Source organism: Cryptomeria japonica, chromosome 9, assembly GCF_030272615.1.
Source record: "Cryptomeria japonica chromosome 9, Sugi_1.0, whole genome shotgun sequence".
Classification (NCBI taxonomy): domain Eukaryota; kingdom Viridiplantae; phylum Streptophyta; class Pinopsida; order Cupressales; family Cupressaceae; genus Cryptomeria; species Cryptomeria japonica.
Genome location: NC_081413.1, coordinates 241893532 through 241908178, shown reverse-complemented (window position 1 = coordinate 241908178; position 14647 = coordinate 241893532). Strand labels below are relative to the sequence as shown.

The 14647-nt window shown below is 34.8% G+C and overlaps 1 protein-coding gene across 1 annotated transcript; it reads right to left on the bottom strand.

Annotated features, from left to right (window-relative positions):
• Positions 1–429: 429 nt before the first annotated feature.
• Positions 430–11390, bottom strand: LOC131037192 (protein NRT1/ PTR FAMILY 3.1). The gene is made up of 5 exons (XM_057969262.2): positions 10851–11390; positions 10669–10752; positions 10362–10579; positions 9436–9989; positions 430–1525 (listed from the first exon to the last, which is right to left on the bottom strand). The coding sequence occupies exons 1-5, from the start codon at positions 10903–10905 to the stop codon at positions 709–711; spliced, it is 1728 nt and encodes a 575-aa protein (XP_057825245.2). The 5' UTR covers positions 10906–11390; the 3' UTR covers positions 430–708.
• Positions 11391–14647: the final 3257 nt, after the last annotated feature.

The following is a 14647-nucleotide window of genomic DNA, read 5'->3' as shown; positions in this document are numbered from 1 at the left end:
AAATTTATTACTTTGTCAATTATGAAATATGCTGAGAGATATCTTATAATAGTAATAGAAGAGAATCATCTGTAAAATAAATGTTCTTCTAAAATACTAAACAACAACAAGAATACAAATCCATTAAAATCCTGCATACAAAAATCTGAGGGTTCTATTTTATTTGATGTAATAAAATAACACCTCCACAAAAGCTGAAACGTGACATATTTCATGCATTTACTTGTCATTTGTATGTCAAATTGTTTCTTAAATAGATTTTTGTTTATGAACATTTTGATGTCATTGTAGATACCTCTCGACATAACAATTTATAACTTTGACAAATATAACCCTGAAAAAATTGAAGGAATAAGAAATAGAAGAAAAGCAAAAGACAATATTTATATTAAACAATACAACATTGTCTGAACTTTGGCTTTTTTCATACACGACATTATATAGGCTGAAACATCTTACAACAGAACCAGATTTTACTACTGAACACAAGCATTCTCCTAACAGCTCTGGGAGCTGGACTTTACTGATAGAGTGCTTAGCAGAATACATTATATAGGCTGAACAGCTGCGAAGAAGAGTGAGCAGACATAAAATAATACATTTACGCTACCCATAAAGCATGAGAATTTACTTAATAAGCCAGATGACAGGTTGGAAGAGTTAATAAGATATCTTATCGAATCCATGGCACAAAAACTATTGTTTTTTTCAAGAAGTGGTGAACTCACGAGAACCATAGATTTTTGTCTTGTATTTATACCAATGAGCGCATGCTGAGAAGTAGCCAAAATTCACGAGCCCCATTAAGCATAGAAGGGTATAAAAGTAATCAAGACGACCCTCATTTGTGTTATTTGCAAGCCAATTGCTGTTTTTATGAATGGCACTAATCAACAAACTGCTCAAATAAGAGCCCACTGCAAGCCCTGCAGCGACCAAAGCTGTAGCTGTGCTGCGTAGTGTTTCTGGAAATTCAGTATAAAAGAAATCAATTTTTCCTACGCTCAGAAACGCATCCCCGAACCCTATTATCACATGTTGAGGAACTAACCATAGCGCTGATTCCTCCACAACAGGGTGGCCATGGACTGCATTCAAACGCTTTCTTTCCACTATGGCGGCTACTGCCATTCCTACTGTGCCAATAACCATGCCTGTTCCTATTCTTCTCAACTGTGTTATTTTTATCCCCTTGCTTTCTGCCATGCGAACAATCACTTTGTCATAGATAGATAATGTTATCGCAGAGGCCAGCAAATTGAAAACCATGTAAGAAGCCGCAGGTATTTTGAAATCATGGGAACCCAAATGCCTGTCCATTGTCAATGCCTGCAATACTGAGAATGTGACCTGTTGGGAACTCATAATGGCTGGGATGACTGTACATGACCAAATTGTCAATGTTTTAATTATAGATTTAAGTTGCTCGACTTGGTCAACTGTGGAGAGTCTCCATGCGTTCTGGTTTATTTGCCCATCCGAGGAAAAGTCCTCTGGTGCCTTTATTGCTGCTTTGTTGAGAAACCTATTATCAGTTTGTACATGATTACCGTTATCAGTAATCCAAATTTCCATTAGAGTTATATAACAAGAAGAGTTTCAAAAATCTGTAAGTTTTGATTTTGATTTTAGTGGAATTAAAAGGGCCTCGCTAATGGGCACACGTTTTATAAATCGTTCTTTGTTGAGTATTTATTATTTGGATGTAAATAAAATTAAAAAATATTTAAATAATTAATTTTAAATAGTCAATAAGAGGGGTAAAAATTTGTTCAAAACAGAATGAAAAGTACTTAATAAGAAGGCAAAATACTTAATCAAGAAAAGGCAACAAAGATTTATGCAATTCACAAGTTGATCCAACACATGAGACAACTCTAGCCATAGTTGACTCCTATGGCCAATAGACCATCCCTCCATAAAGTCAGAAGCCCATTTGGCAAGACAATCAGCCATCCCATTCCATTCCCTGAGAATGTGAATGAAAGTGACAAACTCAAATAATAATCTAAAACCACCAACTAACATCATCAAAGATCTACTGATTCAACAAAGTGGCCACTATCTAGAAATCAAATTCAACTACAACCTTTTGCCAACGGAAAGAACAACAATGCTCCACGGCAACCAAAACAGCAAGAGCCTCCATATAATTATTAGTGTGAACTCCTTTGTAGATAGAGAAAAAAAATTGGACTTGCCTTGAACTATGATGTTCCACACCTCCAATACAAACATGCCCCGGATTACCCCTAGAAAACCCATTACCATTAATTTTGAAAACACCCTGAAGAGGGGCTTCCAATGACCCACTCTAGAAATCTTCCTTAAAGAATAATGACACCTACAAACTGTGCCAATCTCCTTACCATTAACTCTAATTTAGATCTTTTATATTATTGATTTACTGTTAATCTATTTTTTGATTGCTTTCTGTAAATCTATTCTCTTTGTTGAAACCTATTTTACCTCAACCATATGAGTTTTTACGGAAAAAAAACCTATTATCTGTTAATAACAATCACAAAATATCTCCATACAAAAACCCAAACATTGACTCACGATAATAGGTTAAACTAGCAATTGCACCTTGGTGTGCAATGTATATGCCAAATAGCAAAATTTTGGAAAAAATCAGAAAGGGTAATTAGGAGAATAGTTGCTTAATGAAATAGGTAGATTGAAATCAAGTAATCGGAGTGACGGAACAAAATACTAAAATGTTAGATTTTGTATCATATACAGAGCTCAAAATCTCATTATTTACTAATTTGGTTTAGAAAAAATATTCACAAAGTGGAGAATTTAATTAAAAACATTGTGGAATTGAACATTTGGTTTAAATTAGTTGGAACTTATAAAGAAAATGCACTTAAAACGTTGAAAGAGGATTTACAAAAACCATTTGCATAACTTCTTCATTTATAGGTTCCCTATAATAGGATACATAGTTCCATAGTTGATATCATACTTTATAGAAACAGTTTTAGAAAACACCTGAAATTTGTCAAAGAGAGTAGTGTAATTGAATCATACTATATAGAAGAAAACTGTGCAAAAGAAAAATTGTCAAATTGAATTTGTATAACTTGAGTGAGTTTAAAAATTTACCTTTTAGAGATCAAAATTAGAAGCATTGCACCTGAAATTTGTCAAATAAAGTAGTTTAATTTGAGAAATGTGGTAAGATTGAATGGTATGCATAATATAAGTTTTGAACTAAGAATAGAAAGAACAAACCTCATATGCATCTGATAGTAGATTGTGCATATGATAATATCTTCAATTGTGCCTCCTCTTCTTTGTGTCGAGTGACATGTGGACTTTGTTGCATTCGTGCATACCTTTCAAATATGAAGGTGGGGTGAATGCGAAGGCTTGTAAGATCATGAACTCTTGAAATAGTTGTTAGTGGTATCTGTCGTCGAAGACCAAGACGTATTGGTGGTATAGGTATATTTGTTGGGTTATTGTGATCCCAAGTCGGGCCTGTGTAATTTTGGAATTGAACAACAACAAATAAGGGCAATTGAGGTGGGTTTTCTCCATCATTGTATACAATTTGTTTGACTTGTCTGAGTGCACCATTGACAAGTCTTGTTTCCACCCATAGATTTGTAGACAACATAACCTCTTGGCCAATACATAACAAGATCTTAGATTGTAGTTGTTCATCATCTGGATTTGAGCATGTCAATCCCTTCATTTGTTTTGCAGTAGATAGGGCAATAGGTTTTGCTAAAGACAACAAAATGTGTTTATTATGCAATGACACCATTTCATTTGTTGCAAAAAGATGTTTGGATGGTAAGAAAATAGATTGTTCTACAAAGGTGAGTGATGAAATTGGCCAAGACATTAGAAGTTGCCAGTCTGCAATTATAGGTGTTGCATTTTGTAAATTTGAGAGGAGTTTGTGAAAAGCAATTTGTGTAGGTTGCTCTCCAATTCGATGAAATATATATTCCAATGTTATAATTGTTGTGAAGCTACGCCTTAGTGTCCCTCCATAAGAAGTTGAAGCATACATTGGAATGTCCTTGACAGGTGGTAGTTGGCCCAAGTCACCAAATAGTATGATTCAGCATCCTCTAAATGGGATTTGGTTATGTGTAGAGAATGCCTCACGCAACCTCATATCAATGCATTGTATTAACCTACGACCAATGAAGCTCATTTAATCTATTAGAATATAATGAATGAAGTACATGCTTTCTTGGAAGTTTGCAAGTGTTTGTCCTTGGAGGGGGACCATTTCTTTGATTGGAATTCGAATGGCAGAATGAATTGTTGATGCTTGTATGTTGAATGTTGCAACACCTATTGGTGTGAGGAGTAGTAGTGGTGATTGTCCAGGTGGTGCCAATCTCATCATTGTAGTCTTTATGCTCATTATCAAGTGAGACTTTCTTGTGCCTGCAGTTCCTTAAACAATAATATTTAGTGGTGGCTTTAAAGTATTGTCCCGTAGATGTGAAATAACTAAATCATATGCCCTTTGTTGTTGTATAGATAGGTCATATGGGCCCTGTTGATTGTAAACATGGTGGGCTTGAAATGTTGTTCGAATGGAGCATATGAAAGTAGTAGCTACAATTTTTTATTGTGGGGGTATGTGGTGTTTTGCCCAATCATGGGTCAAGTCAATCTCATGTTGGCCAAGCATATCAAGTTCATCCAGCTGAATATGAAGCCCCGGGTATAAAGCTGAAAGGGCTTTCCATTCAGTAAGGAAGTCTTGTTGTATTTGTTCAGGCTCACTTGAAGGAGTGCTAGCATCACTTTCTTTCATTGTTGTTGAGGTTGTTCGATGTACATGCCATGGATGGTAGTTGTTGGAGAACCTCTCCCATTGTGCTTTTATTTCATCATATGAAGAGCCAAAATCCATCTGAATGTTGCGAAATGGATGGTATAGTATTAGTTCACTCCAACAAAATGCTTGAAAATATTTGTTCTCCTTTGAAGGGATGGATGTGAATCTAGGGGATACTCGAACTATTACTGGAGTGGTTTTCTCTTTCCATTGATCACGTTTTCAAGATGCACTGAATGACCATTTTTGAGTTACGTCAATAAGACACATTCTCTCTAGATGTATAGGCCTTTCCATGTAACTTGCATTATAGGTTGGATAAGTGGTTGTTCTTGTGGGGGAGATTGAAACACGTTGGATTTTTTTGGGGTTCACATTTAAAGAAACAAATGTTCTGCTAGAGAGGGATAGTGGTAACTTTAGTAAACAGTGACATGTCTCTTGAGCACCTATATCATGATCGACAAGGTTCTCTAGAAGCATTTTTCAAAAAGCATTAGGAGTTGGTTTATCAGGCTCAAAGTTCATTGAAATGCAAAACAACATCTGATGATATGTCTCAGATTTGTTTTCAGCTTTAGCTATAGATTTTGCAATATATTTGATCACAGCATCTATTGAGAGAACGTGTTGACAATCGACATTGGCCCTCCATATAGAAACTATGAATGGGTTGTGAAGAATGAGGTGGTCATCATTGCGAGCAGGGGTGTGTTTCGGTTGGTCATTTTCAACATTTGAAAGAGTAGAATTATTTTGAATGGTCTAAGGGGCTTTGTAACGACATAGAAGAGTTGTGCCCTTTCTTCTATGGCATGTTTGGGCAGTACACTTTGTATGTCATTGAACACGATTGACTAACTCACAATAGTCAATTGAAGTATCACTTGATTGAATCATTGTTGTGTCCATCAAGCAAGAGTCATCAATAATCGATCGATGGAATGTTTGGTTTTTGAATTGCAGTGCTCATGAATTCCATGCAGAAACATATCTATCAATGTAGTGTAGTGCATTTTGTATTCATGGAATGTGATTCCATTGCATTTTGTCAATGTTTGGTGCTTCTTGTAGCCAAATGAAACCATGGATATGTGCAGAGCCTCTATGTTGCCAAGCTCATACCTACCAAATTAGGTGTTTAGACCAAAAAATAGTAAGAGTTAAATTTTAAATTAAAAACTTGGCAAAGTTATATTTGTACTAGTAGTCAGTTGCACCAAGAAGTTTTTCCAAGACCTTGGCACAAAATGTTGTGAATCTATGATGCATGCAGAGTGCAGTGAGGTGGGGGTTTTGAACTATATTTTGTAACCTCCACTTTGAAGCCACATATGTATTTGTTGGTGTGGTGGATGGCATGGTTTTATGTAAGTCTGGCCATTTTGTATCTACTACACTAAGTGTGAAAAATAGTGTTGGGCAACCAATTTGAATGACCATATCAATAAGTTTCCTTTTGCATTGGTTCCAGAATGGTTTCGTACCACATATTGATGAGCTAAAACGGATAAGTTGATCAGCTAGCTTTTCATCAGGCAAGTCCTTTAATCTTTGACAAAGGGCACCAATTGTTGCAGGTAGTTCATCATGAAGTTGCTTTTGAACAAAAATAGATGTTGTGGCTTAACTTTGATGCCGCATAATTATATTCAATATGAAGTACCTAAATCGTGGGTGTTGGCCAAACCTATTATCATGGTATTCCAAGAGATGGAGAGCATACTCATGTAGCTTAACATCTTTGAGATGTGGTTGTTTGAATGCAGCTGTAACCTTTGGGAACAAAGTGGGGAATGACATCAATTAGATGTGTAAATATTTCTTCTAAATTTTTATAAATTAATTTAAAATAATATAATAATTCTAATGTATATTAGTTTAAACTAAATAATTATATTATATTATATATAAAAATATTACATACTAACTATATATTTATATTCTAATTATTTTTATAATGTAATATATAATTAAATAATTTATATTATTTATATTATTTAATTCATAAGTAATTATATTTAATTTAAAAAATTTCTAATTATTAAGCAATTATTCTAATTTATGTATATTATTTAAAATAATAGTATAATATAACCCATATATATTGATCAAATTAAAAATCTATATTATGTAATATAAAATAATAATATAAGTATAATAATTAATATATATAAATACAATTATAATGAACATAATTACTCTTTAAAATTGTGATAATATTAATACATTAATCAATACAATTGTGATACTATCAATACAACACCTATCATGTCTAAAGGTGACTAGTGATCAAACTCGGGCCAAAAATTGTCATGCAAAACCCAATGGACTCAAAAGGAGATTTTTGGATCAATCAAAATATCAAACTTATAATATTATTCTAAAAATAAATTTGGTAATTTACATTATGTAAAATATACAATAATGTAATATAATTTGTAGTCTATAAAATATATATTAATTATTAAATATATATTATTGCACAATATATAGTAACGATATAAGTTATATTAAATGAAATATTATATAAAATATAAAATATAAATATTATATATATAATTTAATTTAATTTGTAATTAATTATAAACTATAATATTTGTTCTTAATATCATATAAAAATATCTTAACCAGTTTATCGAAATTTTATAAAATTAGTTTTATATACTTAATTTCTATACATATAATCTAAAAAAGTATAACTTAAAATTAAAAAATAAATTTAGACCTAATGTGAGTAGGTTAAAAGATAGCAGTTAACTTATTCTATAAGGATCACTTGACGCGCTTTCCTTTTAACATATCAAATAGATTACGTTGTAAATTTTAAACATATAAATAATAAAATTTGGTCGTCAATAAATTGTTATCATTTAATCAATAATTTAAAAATACATACATTTGTATAGTTTTTAAAAACTTCTATTACTTTGAATAAGTAAATTAATCTTTTAAAAAATTAATAATTCTAATATTAACATAAATTATTTTTCAAAATCATAAAAATAAAACTTTTAAAAGTAACTATGAATGTGTTCCATGTTGTATTAAATAGCAAACAATATAAAAAATATTAAATAAAACAGAAACTTCTGCTATGAAAATAGTGGTCCCAGCCTAGGTATACGGGTCCTTGGGAATAGCTTGTCTAGCATATAGATTCAAATTGCTACCTCTTTCGGTATGCAAACGGCGGTTAAAAAGCAAAAATAAAAACCTGTGACCATGGTTGACACGTTTGGATGAAGTACGTGACATGAAACGGTGATTGAAGGTAGTATTTACACGGCTAGTCGTACTGACAACAGTACCGAGCAGGAAAACGTGACAGGAAGGAAAACAGCTGTAGACGTACTTGGTCACTTGAATTAAAAGCATGCTTCCATTTACGACGGACGAGAAGGAAAAACGGCGGGAGACCGGGGATAAATGACGATAGACAGGAAAGTCTTGACACGGCCACAGTACTTTCAACCCAGCAAAGATTCGATGGTCATGATCTTTGTGATCGTCTTGCAATTCCTGCAATGCATTATAGACCATCGATTTAGAAAAGTTAACTGATGCATTCCATAGTAGGAGACGCCTTCGGCGTAATAAGGAACCTTCGAAGAAATTTGACATTTATCCTATCCATTCTAAGCGTCCTAGAGTATGCTGAATTGCATACTTTATTAATGACGTGTTAGACTTTTCATTACATACCCTGGATTTTCAATTTCAGAAGACCTGAGCATGATTTTTTTATTTGATGAAGAAATTTGTGTCAGACTTTTCATTACCTGCCGTGTATTTTCAATGGCAAAAGACCAGTGCTTGATTTTTTTATGACATTATACAATTGATATTTACCTACCGTAGATTTTCAATTGCAAAAGACTAGTGCTTTATTGTTTATGACATTATACAATTGATATCATGTCAGACTGTTGTTCCCATTTTTGTATAATATTCTGAAAAATAATCAGTAAGGAACAGAGCTGGTAAGAAATCTAGACCTGTGCATGGATAGAACTTGTCACTATCATTTATTGAATAGCGTGCGTTTCAAACTCTAAAGCAGAGAGAACAGAAGTTAATTCGCGTGTAAAAGTAATCAATGTACCTTGTTTAGAAAGCAATGAATCTGCCAGGGTTCCAGCGATAGAAAACGGAAAATTTAATTTGATACAATTATATCGACAGGGGTGTAACATGGATGAAATGATACTATTTTGATAGTATATTAAGTTACACTATTTTGGTAGTCTTTCGATACTCTTTTATTGTTTTATTACTAGTAGTTGTTACATAGGAAACAGTGGAAAATTAATACCATTGTCTATTAAAAAAAATATAATTAATATAATATTTTAAATATATCTATTTAAAAAGTTTAATTATATAAAATTTGAAATAAGGAGTGAAATTTTTTATAAATTTTTTAATTGCTGCTGTTGTACAAGAAGATCATAACTTTAACTTTTATTCAGCCTATTAAAATCTAAATTTCAGCTTCTTATACTTTTCAATCTTCCATCTGTACCTCTTTGCTAACGAAGACTAGTGCAAAACTGGTTCGCAAAACTTGTTCACAAAAATTCTCGAGGCAGACAAATATTGAGGTCAAAGGAAAATACCTGAGCTGCTGTGTAAGGGGAAGTCCTGACTCAACTCCATCTCCACTGTATAACTCCTCTTCATTGGAAGGCAATGGCAGGTTTCTTTTTCTTAGGCACGCCACTACCACTTGGGCAAGTCCTGTGAAGGGACTGCCCTCTGGACGGACACGATTGTACAACTTTGTCCCAGAGAAGAAAAATAGCATTGATATTCCTGTTAGCAGCACACACAGTCCAAATCCCATTGCCCAGCTTACACTGGATTGAATATACACAATTACAGTGGAGGCTATCACGATTGAAACAAACAGCACACAATAATACCAGTTGAAGTAACGCTGAATCTGTCTCATTCCTTTTGCACTACCCTTTTCAAACTGATCTGCTCCAAAAGCCCCTGAATTGTATCTTAACCCTGCCGATGCTGCAATTGTTAAGGCAAAATAAAGAAACAGAACTGCATACTGTTTCCTGGTGGGCGCATCACATCTCCCCAAAGCTTGTAGCTGGGGCCCACATGGAGGTGGTCTTAAGGAGTCTATCATGGCAGTCAGCATTAGAGTGATCATTGCCTGAAACAAACACACGGTTACTACGAAAACTTGGAAAAAATATAATTTGAGCCACATGGTACATTCTTAAGTTAAATCTAGGTCAAACCTGATGTTCAAAAGAAAACAACACTGTAATAAATATATCTGGAAGATTGTTTTAAAAGATTGGTTCTGAAATCAATTGTAAATTTTTTAATATTCAAGTAGACCATACATTTGGATCGGTGATTCTAATATGAAATGTTGATATAAAAAAATAGAATTGATTTGAGAAACAGTCATTTGGACACGACATAAATTGTTAAAAACTTATCATATGATGTTGCTTAAAAGTAGAGATAAAACAACAATTAACAGCTCCTGGCCATGTAATCATAATGGAGCACTTACACTAAATGAGAGAAATGAACCAATTGAAATAGCCCAGAAACGGCCCAGATATGCATCTGCAAGAAATGCCCCAATCAATGGAGAGAGATCATTCCCTCCATTGGATATATTGATGATGTGAGTGGCTTCAATACTTTTTATGTTAAATTTGGTAATCAAATAAACAATCATATTTGCAGCCAAGCCTGTAATTGCCGCTGCAGCGCATAGCTCATTTCCTGCAAACAGCATTTGAGAATTAAAGTCAACAAACATAATTATCTGAAGTTGAATAATTCTACCCTATGATAACTGAAATTGTATGTACCGATAATGAAAGGAAAAGTCTTCCATCCTCCACGTTTCCTCTTCATCTTTGCATGAGCTGCTGAGCGCTTCTCTAAATCTTCCCCTACGTTAGAAACTTCTGTTACAGTTTTTCCAGAAAAAAAGAAATGAAAATGGATGAGGAATGAATCATCTGGCCAATGCTGCGAGCTCTATTCTTACCATAACCGCTCTGCTTTGCATCAACCTCTAATGAAAGAGTGTGTTCTGCAGCCATGTGGATATTTTCTCAATTGCTATAGCACTCAGAACATGGATCCATCTCTTTATATACAATTTTGGGTTGGAAGGAAAATTCCCAGAATGAAAGGAGGCGTGATTATTGTGTAGATTGAAATTGGGAAGGCAAACGTGTCAACGGATTCCACTAAGGCCCTGGCTATGAGCTATCACACCGCATTATTGCTCTTAGTACCATGAACAGTATAATCAGATTTCCAGTAATGGAGATATTTTCTCAATTGCTATAGCAGTCAGAACATGGATCCATCTCTTCATATACAATTTAGGCTGGAAGGAAAATTCCAGAAAGAAAGGTCGAGGCGTGATTACTGTGCAGATTGAATAATGGAAAGGCAAACAAGTCAACGGATTCCACTAAGGCCCTGGATATGAGCTATCACACCACATTAATGCTCTTATTACCATGGACAGTATGATCAGATTTCTAGTAATGGAGGTAGTTTCATGGCTACAGATAGAGTAAAAAGGGTATCAGAACACTAAGAGTAAATTACGGCTTCCGAACTGTCCAACCAATAAATGTGGTAATAAATGTTAAAGGGAAAATCATTTGGCAGTATGGTAGGGTGTCACATTATGGAGATGTAGCTAGGAAACTTTTATTCACCAACTAACAAGTTTTAAAGACGAGCTTAAATAAGTTTTTGTCAGCAACTAACATTTCTAAGGCAAGGTATGAAAATCATGCTCATTAGATTTTTCTTTGATCAACAAATCAGTTTGTAAAGAAGCAAGTATTTGTTTAAGTTCTCGCTTCAACATGGCTTTAGTTTCTCCACCTCATTTATTTGGTGGAACAAACATATTTTGTATCATGGACAATCTTTGGTCGTATGCTTTTCAAAACAGTAATGCTTTTTTTTTTTTAAAAACATCATTAAAGTCGAAGATCTCTGAGATTTCAATACGTTGAATTGGTTACCATGGCATCTTGTTAAAGCACAATTTAATTTGAATAACAAATACAAATCTTTTTCTTTTTTGGCGGGTATCTCTGTCTCTAATTTTGGCAAGGTGATTTTTGCTCATCCCGAAACATGGTAATCTGTTAGTAAATCTCCCGGCTTTTATTCTCCAAACGGCTCGACTTTTAATTTTCTGTCCGTTCTCTGTGCATTGACAGATTTTTTGTTTGGGGTTCTTCTCAAAACGGCTATCACATTTAATCCTCTATTCACTCTCCGTGCCTTGACAATTGTTTTGTACGGGGGTTTCTTTATATCCTCCCTGTCTAAGCCTACGCTGTCGTCCTTATCATCCACATATTAAATTGATTGAATCAATTTTGATTAGATGTGGCAATCACAAGGACTTAAACATTTATTTCCTACCTATGAGTTGGCTGTGAATGTCTTCTCTAGCTTTCTTACCTAAGTGGCGGCAAATCCAACTTTATGAGGAGGATTGTTTTCTTTAATGAAAAAACATCATTTTTCTTTTTGCTCTGTTTTTTTATCTAACTACTTCGGCTGTAGCTATTCTGGCTCCAACACGGTATGCCTTTATATGATGCCGAAGGCATACCATTCAAATATGACAAGTCCATGACAGCGACATCCCTAGGACACACAGATGATATGGAGGAATTTGCGGCGGCGATGATGTGGATGATGTTGCCGGTTTGTGTTTGATGGAAAAACTTGCTCGCGGTTAACATTTTCCCGACCGTTGTCACCGCGATGCGATGGTTACATCGGGCGAGGCGGTTTACATTTTTGGTGACCGCCAATTTTTATTTTTATTTTTTTTGAATGGCCCCATGGCCATTTTTTGGCTAGCCCGCTTTATTGCGTCCACGAGTCGACTAACATTGGTGGTCACGTGTTATGGGCACAATTTTCAATTAATTTTTTTTAAAATTTTGAATGAAAACTCGATTTCACGAAAATTGAAAATATATTTCGTCTGGTAGCGGCATGCAGAACGCAATGGTGGAGGGGAAACAAAATATTCGACTGTGTAAATTCATGTCCTTGGTTGAATCATTGAGCGAGGGAGCTAGACTTCAATTGTAGTTATAGGTATGCATTGTCAAAATATCTATGGCTCCGAAGGGGAGGACAAAAGCCAACCGCATGCATAAGGCAAGTTGTCTGGGTATATTGTTAGTCCTATTGTTATCGCCTGTTAACACGCGGTTTTTTTTTCATGCACAGGGAGGAGGTATAGCAGCACACAGGGGTTGGTACGATTGAGGATTGTTGTGTAGGGTTATGGTGGCATCGGTAAATTCAAACCATAACAGATAACGATAGTTTTATGATTCCTTCGTGAACCCTGTGTTTGAAATTGTAATTTTTTATATCATTTTTGTATCTCAGAAGTGGTTGTAAGTGTGCCCTCGGGAGGTGTCAAGAGGACAACGGTTTGGGTGGAGGCTTAGGTGGTTGCGGTAATTTGAAACCCTAAGACATTCAATAATTTTTATTTTATTTCCTGTGTCATTTTGTGTTGTGTGTGAAAATTAGGCATCATTTTGCAACATGGTCATGTCAGGATACCAAGGTTCCCTGTTTGATTGTTGACGACTCATTGATGAGGGTTGATTTTTGGGATTTTGTTGAAAACTGTCAGGGTTTGCATTGTTTGTTTGCGGTTTGGTGTGTGTTAGTGTATATATATATCAATGTCAATATGAAGCAATACACACACACATGCACACTCACACACACACACACACACACACACACACACACAAACATGTCCACTGCAATACAAAGGAAAACGACAAAATCAAACATAGATAAAAGAAACTATGGAAATATTATGCTCTGTTTCCATTATTCTCAAGTGGTCATTAGATCAAAAAAGAAAACCTAACCCTAGAGGTCTCTAACCCTAACATGACGGTATGCATCTATTCTGGCTCCAAAACAAGCAAATATATGACATAGGCTGAAGCTATTCTGGCTACATATAGAGGCAATCAAGAAATGCAAAAAAAAATGGAAACCCTGATGATTTTAATCAAAATCCAAACCGAACCAAGAAAAATACGAGTTATAGAGGTAGATTTCAACATACCCCAAGCAACAGCATGACACAGAAAACCACAATCCCATAAATCCCCCTTCAACAATGAGCCAGAATAGATGCAGGCTGCTTCAACAAGGAGCTCTTCAACAATAATGTTTTTGTTCGCGCATTAGTCTTACTTTTTCCACGTTAGGCAAATTAAAAAGGCGCAATGTTTGCTATCATCAAACAAACAACATATCAACTCCTAATTGTCAGCAAACAACAGATCAACTCCTAAACAAGAGCAGGTCACACACAGTTAGGGAATGGTTGCATCAACTAGTCAACAACCTGATTTTGAGGAGTCTGTTTGCATCGAAAGGCAAACCATAACATGTAAACGAGGTGAAGACCACGTAAAAGAAGCTCAATTTGAAACAAAATATTTTACCTCACTTTCTCTTTCATGTAGCTATTAGGTGTTTACCACTTGTATTTGCATATATATTTATTCTCGGACATGTATGTTGATGCATGTCATTGGTACGATATGTCCTTTCTTGAGCCAGAATAGATGTGTCTCATGTATGTCGATTCATGTCATTGTTACAATCTCATTTTGAAGCCAGAATATATATGTCTGACACAAGTTGGAAGCACCTAATCACACTCAAAAAGTGCAAAATAAACATACATGCAAATATATGTGGGAGGCTATGTGTATTGTGGCTCGACAGCAGCATACCAACGACATGCAT